The sequence below is a fragment of the Rattus norvegicus genome, chromosome 6, assembly GCF_021556685.1.
Source record: "Rattus norvegicus strain SHRSP/BbbUtx chromosome 6, alternate assembly SHRSP_T2T, whole genome shotgun sequence".
Lineage (NCBI taxonomy): Eukaryota > Metazoa > Chordata > Mammalia > Rodentia > Muridae > Rattus > Rattus norvegicus.
The window spans coordinates 81,287,552-81,299,678 of record NC_141539.1 but is presented as its reverse complement, the minus strand read 5'-3'; the positions used below and the strand labels follow the sequence as shown (position 1 = coordinate 81,299,678).

Genomic DNA, 12,127 nt, shown 5'->3' with positions numbered 1-12,127 from the left:
TGTAAATAAATTATTCAATAAAATAAAAGAAAAAGAATAGCTGGGTACCACAAACTAGACTCAAGGGAGAAAGACAGGAGAGAGAGGGGGAAAGAGAGAACAACAAATTAGTTGCATAGAGAGATGGTAATAGATCTGGAGACGTTGGGATAAGGATGAAAATGATTAAAATACATGGTATGACATTGACAAAGAAGTAATAAAATATTCTTTAAAATCCTTGATAATTTAAAAAAAGAATGCCTATTAATATTCACCAAAGCATCTGATGTTATCCTCCAGCATAAAAATATAATTTAGGAGTGGCAGGACCCCTGCCTGAGACACCGCCGGAACCTGAGGGAAACAGACCAGATAAACAGTTCTCTGCACCCAAATCCCGTGGGAGGGAGAGATGAACCTTCAGAGAGGCAGACAAGCCTGGGAAACCAGAAGAGACTGCTCTCTGTACATACATCTCGGATGCCAGAGGAAAACACCAAAGGCCATCTGGAACCCTGGTGCACTGAAGCTCCTGGAAGGGGCAGCACAGGTCTTCCTGGTTGCTGCCGCCAAAGAGAGCCCTTGGGCAGCACCCCGCCTGGTGAACTCAAGAAACAGGCCCACAGGAACAGCTGAAGACCTGCAGAGAGGAAAAACTACACGCCCGAAAGCAGAACACTCTGTCCCCATAACTGACTGAAAGAGAGGAAAACAGGTCAACAGCACACCTGACACACAAGCTTATAGGACAGTCTAGCCACTGTCAGAAATAGCAGAACAAAGTAACACTAGAGATAATCTGATGGCGAGAGGCAAGCGCAGGAACCCAAGCAACAGAAACCAAGACTACATGGCATCATCAGAGCCCAATTCTCCCACCAAAACAAACATGGAATATCCAAACACACCAGAAAAGCAAGATCTAGTTTCAAAATCATATTTGATCATGATGCTGGAGGACTTCAAGAAAGACGTGAAGAACTCCCTTAGAGAACAAGTAGAAGCCTACAGAGAGGAATCGCAAAAATCCCTGAAAGAATTCCAGGAAAACACAATCAAACAGTTGAAGGAATTAAAAATGGAAATAGAAGCAATCAAGAAAGAACACATGGAAACAACCCTGGACATAGAAAACCAAAGAAAGAGACAAGGAGCCGTAGATACAAGCATCACCAACAGAATACAAGAGATGGAAGAGAGAATCTCAGGAGCAGAAGATTCCATAGAAATCATTGACTCAACTGTCAAAGATAATGTAAAGCGGAAAAAGCTACTGGTCCAAAACATACAGGAAATCCAGGACTCAATGAGAAGATCAAACCTAAGGATAATAGGTATAGAAGAGAGTGAAGACTCCCAGCTCAAAGGACCAGTAAATATCTTCAACAGAATCATAGAAGAAAACTTCTCTAACCTAAAAAAAGAGATACCCATAGACATACAAGAAGCCTACAGAACTCCAAATAGATTGGACCAGAAAAGAAACACCTCCCGTCACATAATAGTCAAAACACCAAACGCACAAAATAAAGAAAGAATATTAAAAGCAGTAAGGGAAAAAGGTCAAGTAACATATAAAGGCAGACCTATCAGAATCACACCAGACTTCTCGCCAGAAACTATGAAGGCCAGAAGATCCTGGACTGAAGTCATACAGAGCCTAAGAGAACACAAATGCCAGCCCAGGTTACTGTATCCTGCAAAACTCTCAATTAACATAGATGGAGAAACCAAGATATTCCATGACAAAACCAAATTTATACAATATCTTTCTACAAATCCAGCACTACAAAGGATAATAAATGGTAAAGCCCAACATAAGGAGGCAAGCTATACCCTAGAAGAAGCAAGAAACTAATCGTCTTCGAAACAAAACAAAGAGGATGAAAGCACACAAACATAACCTCACATCCAAATATGAATATAACGGGAAGCAATAATCACTATTCCTTAATATCTCTCAACATCAATGGCCTTCACTCCCCAATAAAAAGACATAGATTAACAAACTGGATACGCAACGAGGACCCTGCATTCTGCTGCCTACAGGAAACACACCTCAGAGACAAAAAACAGACATTACCTCAGAGTGAAAGGCTGGAAAACAATTTTCCAAGCAAATGGTCAGAAGAAGCAAGCTGGAGTAGCCATTCTAATATCAAATAAAATCAATTTTCAACTAAAAGTCATCAAAAAAGATAAGGAAGGACACTTCATATTCATCAAAGGAAAAATCCACCAAGATGAAGTCTCAATCCTAAATATCTATGCCCCAAATTCAAGGGCACCTACATACGTAAAAGAAACCTTACTGAAGCTCAAAACACACATTGCACCTCACACAATAATACTGGGAGATTTCAACACCCCACTCTCATCAATGGACAGATCATGGAAACAGAAATTAAACAGAGATGTAAACAGACTAAGAGAAGTCATGAGCCAAATGGACTTAACGGATATTTATAGAACATTCTATCCTAAAGCAAAAGGATATACCTTCTTCTCAGCTCCTCATGGTACTTTCTCCAAAATTGACCATATAATTGGTCAAAAAACGGGCCTCAACAGGTACAGAAAGATAGAAATAATCCCATGCATGCTATCGGACCACCACGGCCTAAAACTGGTCTTCAATAACAATCAAGGAAGAATGCCCACATATAAGTGGAAATTGAACAATGCTCTACTCAATGATAACCTGGTCAAGGAAGAAATAAAGAAAGAAATTAAAAACTTTTTAGAATTTAATGAAAATGAAGGTACAACATACCCAAACTTATGGGACACAATGAAAGCTGTGCTAAGAGGAAAACTCATAGCGCTGAGTGTCTGCAGAAAGAAACAGGAAAGAGCATATGTCAGCAGCTTGACAGCACACCTAAAAGCTCTAGAACTAAAAGAAGCAAATACACCCAGGAGGAGTAGAAGGCAGGAAATAATCAAACTCAGAGCTGAAGTCAACCAAGTAGAAACAAAAAGGACCATAGAAAGAATCAACAGAACCAAAAGTTGGTTCTTTGAGAAAATCAACAAGATAGATAAACCCTTAGCCAGACTAACGAGAGTACACAGAGAGTGCGTCCAAATTAACAAAATCAGAAATGAAAAGGGAGACATAACAACAGATTCAGAGGAAATTCAAAAAATCATCAGATCTTACTATAAAAACCTATATTCAACAAAACTTGAAAATCTTCAGGAAATGGACAATTTCCTAGACAGATACCAGGTACCGAAGTTAAATCAGGAACAGATAAACCAGTTAAACAACCCCATAACTCCTAAGGAAATAGAAGCAGTCATTAAAGGTCTCCCAACCAAAAAGAGCCCAGGTCCAGACGGGTTTAGTGCAGAATTCTATCAAACCTTCATAGAAGACCTCATACCAATATTATCCAAACTATTCCACAAAATTGAAACAGATGGATCACTACCGAATACATTCTACGAAGCCACAATTACTCTTATACCTAAACCACACAAAGACACAACAAAGAAAGAGAACTTCAGACCAATTTCCCTTATGAATATCGACGCAAAAATACTCAACAAAATTCTGGCAAACCGAATCCAAGAGCACATCAAAACAATCATCCACCATGATCAAGTAGGCTTCATCCCAGGCATGCAGGGATGGTTTAATATACGGAAAACCATCAACGTGATCCATTATATAAACAAACTGAAAGAACAAAACCACATAATCATTTCATTAGACGCTGAGAAAGCATTTGACAAAATTCAACACCCCTTCATGATAAAAGTCCTGGAAAGAATAGGAATTCAAGGCCCATACCCGAACATAGTAAAAGCCATATACAGCAAACCAGTTGCTAACATTAAACTAAATGGAGAGAAACTTGAAGCAATCCCACTAAAATCAGGGACTAGACAAGGCTGCCCACTCTCTCCCTACTTATTCAATATAGTTCTTGAAGTTCTAGCCAGAGCAATCAGACAACAAAAGGAGGTCAAGGGGATACAGATCGGAAAAGAAGAAGTCAAAATATCACTATTTGCACATGACATGATAGTATATTTAAGTGATCCCAAACGTTCCACCAGAGAACTACTAAAGCTGATAGACAATTCAGAAAAGTGGCTGGGTATAAAATTAACTCAAATAAATCAGTTGCCTTCCTCTATACAAAAGAGAAACAAGCCGAGAAAGAAATTAGGGAAACGACACCCTTCATAATAGACCCAAATAATATAAAGTACCTCGGTGTGACTTTAACCAAGCAAGTAAAAGATCTGTACAATAAAAACTTCAAGACACTGAAGAAGGAAATTGAAGAAGACCTCAGAAGATGGAAAGATCTTGCATGCTCATGGATTGGCAGGATTAATATAGTAAAAATGGCCATTTTACCAAAAGCAATCTACAGATTCAATGTAATCCCCATCAAAATACCAATCCAATTCTTCAAAGAGTTAGACAGAACAATTTGCAAATTCATCTGGAATAACAAAAAACCCAGGATAGCTAAAGCTATCCTCAACAATCAAAGGACTTCAGGGGGAATCACTATCCCCGAACTCAAGCAGTATTACAGAGCAATAGTGATAAAAACTGCATGGTATTGGTACAGAGACAGACAGATAGACCAATGGAATAGAATTGAAGAGCCAGAAATGAACCCACACACCTATGGTCACTTGATTTTTAACAAAGGAGCCAAAACCATCCAATGGAAAAAAGATAGCATTTTCAGCAAATGGTGCTGGTTCAACTGGAGGTCAACATGTAGAAGAATGCAGATCGATCCATGTTTATCACCCTGTACAAAGCTTAAGTCCAAGTGGATCAAGGACCTCCACATCAAACCAGACACACTCAAACTAATAGAAGAAAAACTAGGGAAGCATCTGGAACACATGGGCACTGGAAAAAATTTCCTAAACAAAACACCAATGGCTTACGCTCTAAGATCAAGAATCGACAAATGGGATCTCATAAAACTGCAAAGCTTCTGTAAGGAAAAGGACACTGTGGTTAGGACAAAACGGCAACCAACAGATTGGGAAAAGATCTTTACCAATCCTACAACAGATAGAGGCCTTATATCCAAAATATACAAAGAACTCAAGAAACTAGACCGCAGGGAGACAAATAACCCTATTAAAAAATGGGGTTCACCCCAGTGAACTAGTCTATGGGGGGAGGGCGGCAATGGGGGGAGGGTTGGGAGGGGAACACCCATAAGGAAGGGGAGGGGGGAGGGGGATGTTTGCCCGGAAACCGGGAAAGGGAATAACACTCGAAATGTATATAAGAAATACTCAAGTTAATAAAAAAAAAAAAATCCAAAAAAAAAAAAATGGGGTTCAGAGCTAAACAAAAATTCACAGCTGAGGAATGCCAAATGGCGGAGAAACACCTAAAGAAATGTTCAACATCTTTAGTCATAAGGGAAATGCAAATCAAAACAACCCTGAGATTTCACCTCACACCAGTGAGAATGGCTATGATCAAAAACTCAGGGGACAACAGATGCTGGCGAGGATGTGGAGAAAGAGGAACACTCCTCCATTGTTGGTGGGATTGCAGACTGGTAAAACCATTCTGGAAATCAGTCTGGAGGTTCCTCAGAAAATTGGACATTGAACTGCCTGAGGATCCAGCTATACCTCTCTTGGGCATATACCCAAAAGATGCCCCAACATATAAAAAAGACACGTGCTCCACTATGTTCATTGCAGCCTTATTTATAATAGCCAGAAGCTGGAAAGAACCCAGATGCCCTTCAACAGAGGAATGGATACAGAAAATGTGGTACATCTACACAATGGAATATTACTCAGCTATCAAAAACAACGAGTTTATGAAATTCGTAGGCAAATGGTTGGAACTGGAAAATATCATCCTGAGTGAGCTAACCCAATTACAGAAAGACATACATGGTATGCACTCATTGATAAGTGGCTATTAGCCCAAATGCTTGAATTACCCTAGATGCCTAGAACACATGAAACTCAAGACGGATGATCAAAATGTGAATGCTTCACTCCTTCTTTAAAAGGGGAACAAGAATACCCTTGGCAGGGAAGAGAGAGGCAAAGATTAAAACAGAGAATGAAGGAACACCCATTCAGAGCCTGCCCCACATGTGGCCCATACATATACAGCCACCCAATTAGACAAGATGGATGAAGCAAAGAACTGTAGACCGACAGGAGCTGGATGTAGATCGCTCCTGAGAGACACAGCCAAAATACAGCAAATACAGAGGCGAATGCCAGCAGCAAACCACTGAACTGAGAATAGGACCCCCGTTGAAGGAATCAGAGAAAGAACTGGAAGAGCTTGAAGGGGCTCGAGACCCCATATGTACAACAATGCTAAGCAACCAGAGCTTCCAGGAACTAAGCCACTACCTAAAGACTATACATGGACTGACCCTGGACTCTGACCTCATAGGTAGCAATGAATATCCTAGTAAGAGCACCAGTGGAAGGAGAAGCCCTGGGTCCTGCTAAGACTGAACCCCCAGTGAACTAGACTGGTGGGGGGAGGGTGGCAATGGGGGGAGGGTTGGGAGGGGAACACCAATAAGGAAGGGGAGGGGGGAGGAGGATGTTTGCTCGGATACCGGGAAAGGGAATAACACTCGAAATGTATATAAGAAATACTCAAGTTAATAAAAAAAAATATATAATTTAGAAAGAGTCATCTGGTTATTAGTATAAACAGACATTTGGTTGAAGAACAAAAGACACACGTAAAAGTGTTTCCTTGTGGAGTGACTGTGGCTTTGCCGTTATTACCATGTCACGAATTTTATAGAATGCATGATTATTAACTTTTTTAACAAAATATATCTCCAGTATGCTTTTGACATTTTCAAGTAATTAAGTGAAAAATGAAGCAAAAATTTCAACTCTTCAACTTAGTAAAGTTTAAATTTATTAGTGTTACTGATAATGGTATTGTTTATAGTACTAAAAATATTGCTGAGATTAAACACTTCCAAAGAAATCACTTTTAAAAATGTTCTAATTCTGGCTTAGATACAAACTGAATATTAAATCAGTTAAATATTAAATATTGTGATGGGATGTATAAATGGACGGATAGTTTTCTAGCAAATGTGCCATCAATAACTTGTATGACAACTAGAAAAGCAATCACCAAGTGAAGAAGAGTACGATTCTCCCAATAACTGATTAAAACTATGATTACAATATGTAGATGTGGGCCAGAGAAACCGTTCAGTGGTTAAGACAACTTGTTCTCTTGCAGGGGCCCTGGACTTGTTCCCAGCCCCATGGTGCAGTACACAACTCTGTCAGTCCAGCTGCAGAGCTCCCACACCCTCTTCTCGGCCACTAAGAACACTAGGGATACAGATGGTGCACATACGCACGCACAGGGGCACACTAATTATCCTACCATGTAACTAGATAAACTTCAGAGAAAAAGCAAAGGGGATGTATTATAAATGACCTTATTTTTATAATTAAACTTAAGGCTTCCATGGAAAAATGATTTAAAAATAGACTAACAGCATTATGCATGCAGGGCAGAATTTTAAGAGTTTTACTTCATACAGAGTTTTTAGGAAGGATAAGTTGATGAAATCTTTCAAAAACTTATTCTTCCACTTCTGTTTTCCAGGAATTTAAGCCAACTTTAGTTAACAGATGCAACATCCAAATCAGACTTTTGGAGGAAACACAAAGATCAAATAGAAATAGATTTTAAGGCAGTACCTTTCTCAGGAGTAGGCCTGAGTTTATATGTTACTTTAAATACTATAGTCTAAAGAGATTTCCATTAAGTGTGTGATTTCTTTTAGCTCTGAACTCCCAAGTGTCTTGGGTTGTCTACTTATTTCTAAGTTTAATAACTTCTCAGAAAGCTCATGTACTTCTCTCAATACACAGCTGTCCCCATTTTTACACATTTAACATTAACACGAAAAATAATAGAAATTTATATTACCTCTCACAGTTACGGTATGTTAATAATTACCAAATTAGGACTTTTATGTTCATTCCTGTCTTCAGTTGAAACAGTCATAACATATTTTGCACATATCTGTCCTGATAACAAATCAACACGCATGGTGGACCATGACTTCAAAACACTTATTTTCCATTTTGCATGTATATTCACACTTGAAAATGTTACTACTAGACCTAATTCTCACAAAATTATATATTCTTTGGGGCTAATTAAGAATAATAATGGTAATATAGAATTCTCTATTATCTATATTTTGGTCTACTTATAAATTTAATAGAAAATAGATTGGTAGCAACAAAATTATAACCCTATCAGTATAAAGTTAAAAACATTTATAGGAAAATATTTTATTATATTTTACAATTTGTACAAATTAAAAATGTTTTGCATATTTTTCAGTATGTGTGTGGAATGTATACATGTGTTGGTGTCTGCCTGTGTAGGTATATGACTGTGTGGGTTTTTGCTGTGCAGATTTATATAATTATGTGGGTGTTTGCCTACATAGTATATGTCTGTGTAGGTATATGAGAGTGTGGGTGTTTGCCTGTGTTGTTATATGGCTGTGTAGGTATAACTGTGTGGGTGTGTGCCTATGTAGGTATAACTATGTAGGTGTGTGCCTGTGTAGGTGTGTATCTGTATAGGTATGTCTGTGTAGGTATGTGCCTGTGATAGGTATGACTGTGTGGGTATGTCTGTGTAGGTGTGTGCCTGTATAGGTATGTCTGGGTAGGTTTATGCCTGTGTAGGTGTGTGCATGTATAGGTATGACTATGTAGGTTTATGCCTGTGTAGGTGTGTGCCTGTATAGGTATGACTGTGTGGGTATGCCTGTGTAGGTGTGCGCCTGTATAGGTATGACTGTGTGGGTTTATGCCTGTGTAGGTGTGTGCATGTATAGGTATGACTGTGTGGGTATGTCTGTGTAGGTGTGTGCATGTATAGGTATGACTGTGTAAGTTTACGCCTGTGTAGGTGTGTGCATGTATAGGTATGACGGTGTAGGTTTATGCCTGTGTAGGTGTGTGCATGTATAGGTATGACTGTGTGGGTCTGACTGTGTAGGTGTGTACCTGTATAGGTATGACCGTGTGGGTGCGTGCCTGCTGCTGCATGGTGTTCATGTGGAGGCCAGAATCTCTTTGAACCTGCAACTCATAGATTTGACTAGACTGGCTAGCCAGAAAACACCAAGCACCGATTGGTCTCTTCTCCATATCAGGGTCACAGATGCACATTCTAGCACCCAGTGTTTCATGTGGGTGCTAGGGGTCTTAACTCAAGATGCTATACTTGTATACAAGATGTTACCAACTGAGCCATCTCCACAGCCTTTACTCATTTTTTAAAGGTTATTTTTTCAGTTTTGGTTTAATGTATCTCATACTTTTAATACCATGATATTTATTTACAACCTAAGATAAAAATGAATTTAAGGGCAGTAAGTATAATACAATCCTAGCAAATCTCTTACTGCACAACAAAAAAGTGACATTTTTTGTTCATCCCAAACTAAGTTGGTTAATGAGCACGCAAGCCCCTTGGGCAGAGATGAGTGCTTCTGAGACTCTACTAAAACCTCAAGTAACTTAAAGGGAAAAGGAAAGTCTTGAGCATCGCATCCAACAGTAAGACGCATACAATGTGTTTTTCTCATGGCTGGATGGGTATTACAATGAGAGAGAATATGGCATGAACTGGACCTCTCATTTGTTTTCAAGCTCTAGTCAAATACAATGTGCTTCTTTTGTTTTAACATTTTACATATTCCTTCAGTTCCCAGACACATGCACATGTCCTTGAAGCAGTTCTCTGGGTGACAGATAAAACACCATGCTGTAAGCTATAATAAATTATAACGCATGTCGCTACAACAGCTGATGATTTATTATTTCTCTTGGAGTGGTCAATTTTATTAAGTATAAAACCTATTATCATAAAAACAGAAAGAAAATGAATATGTACCAGAGGTTATTAATATACAACCACTCAAAATACAGAAATATGTTTTTTTCATGTACACATACATGAAATAAAGTAATACCATAGCAGAAGGGTGCTGTATCTGTGTTTAAAGAAGAGGTTGTTGGCAAACAGCACAGCTCACTTTTGCTGAAATGTACACAGCTGATATATGCAGCACAGAAAGCTGGCACTGAGGGCTTACAACCTTAATTTGCCTGCAAGAAGGACCAGCCATTTACCTTCAGAGCACGTTCCTGATTGTTTTCAGCAGTCGGATGTCTCGTGTTGTTTGCTGAAGTCTGGTTCTGCTCTTTCAGACGATGAAGCTCCTGGTGCAGCCGTTTGCACTGCCACAAGGGAAGAATCCCATTAAGTAAAGGAGTTAGCATTTTTTTAACAAAGCCATATGAATTAATGTAAATAACACCACTGTAGTCTCTCAAAGACAAGGGGTTGGTTTTTAGTAAGGACAATGGTAGGGAAAATACAGTTGCATACAAACAAAATAACACTATTAACTTTGTTAATTTAGTTACAACTTTCAATTATTCTTATTATAAATATTATGCTGAAAATATTTAATTTTATAAAAATAAGGTCAAACTATATTCAAATTATTCTATCTACTGGTCAAATATTTCTAGAGATATACCCACTGCTGAATTAAAAACGTTCATCTAAATTCACATCAAATTTTTAATAAACCATAATAATGTAGTATATGGTCAACTTCTATTAATTTTTTTAAAAATAAAAATGTGTTAAAGGTCAATCCAGATTTTTATTTATTGAAAACATTTACATAATAACTATATAAACTATAAAATAATATGGTGCAAATGGCATAATGTCAGACCGGAAATTTCCTAAAGCAATAGAATATCAAACTCAGTAAAGAAATTAAAAGCTATTCTTTATTTTGTTTATTTTTAAAATGGTATATTTGAATAATAACCAATGCATGTACATATTGATTTGAAATCCGGACAACACCCTTTGGGGACAACTTGATAAATGGATACTTGCCATAATGAATAAACAATGATTCGTTTTCATGGTGTTATCAAAGTGCAGCTATAATCCATATTGATACTTGTTACTTGGACTTTGATTATATCATCTGTATCAGGACTTCTTTGTAGTACTATACAAATTGTTTGAAAAGAAAGAGTCTTAACAGATTCTTGGTGTTGATTTAGATTACATGATGTTGATATAAATACATAAAGTTGACTGTACACAGCTCATACATAAAAAATACTGTCAGGACATTTACAAATTAAATAAACTAACCATAAAAAATCAAGATGTTTGAGGTTAATATTAATTTAACCTAGCTGATTGCTTTGTTTTAGATAAATTCTGGGCGCTGGGGAGATGGCGTGGGAGGAACATTACTTGCGGTATAAACGAGGCTCTGAGTTTGCAACAGAGCACCAGTCATCTGTCTGTAATCACAGCTCACCTTCAGCACAGTGGGGCGTGAGAACAGGAGAAGGTCCGGAAGCCCCTGGGCCAGCTCGCTCATCTCAGACCAAGTGGGAATGAGGACTGACGTCTGAGGTCATCCTAAAATTCCACATGCGTGCCATAGCACGGTTATGCCTCTACTCACTGACATGAACATGTACATATATACACATGTACACATTACAAACACACAGGCAAGGATATTCTAAAATCTGAGGTGGCGTTCACTGGTTAAGTGGCAGTTGTCCTGAAATGCCATGTTCATTTTAACACGTGTTATGTGACAACCCAATCCACCTATCACATTTTTAAAATTGTGTGAAAACTTCGTGACATATCTCCTTTAATTTTTATTTGGAGAGAACACAAGATTATCTTTATATTTTTTAAGCTCATAACAACAAAAATTATGACCCATGAGAATAAATGACATAAATATCAAGACATCTTTTATTCTAGTATAATCATCTGTTTCAAGTAATTTTATAATTACAATTAAGTATTAAAAATTAAAGACAAAATGACCAGTGGACATTCAAAGACAAAATAAATAACTCTAGCTGGAGAAAAAATCATTTTTTATGAAATAGAGTAATAAGGATATGGGCTTATTTCAGGTATATTATCCTGTAAGAAGAATCTGAAGAAAGGTATGAACGAAAAAGAATGAAGGTAGAAGCAAGCACAAGGGAATACTGGAAAAGTGAGGAACACCAAAAGTTGTCTGACTTGAGG

General features: G+C 38.0%; 1 protein-coding gene across 5 annotated transcripts in view; it reads right to left on the bottom strand.

Moving 5' to 3' along the window:
• Mipol1 (mirror-image polydactyly 1) overlaps positions 1–12,127 on the bottom strand; it is a 335,792-nt gene that overhangs the window by 141,229 nt on the left and 182,436 nt on the right. For all 5 annotated transcript variants that reach the window (NM_001399384.2, XM_087551904.1, XM_087551903.1 and 2 more), the window contains 1 exon segment: positions 10,162–10,269. In NM_001399384.2, coding sequence (NP_001386313.1) covers positions 10,162–10,269 — 108 coding nt within the window.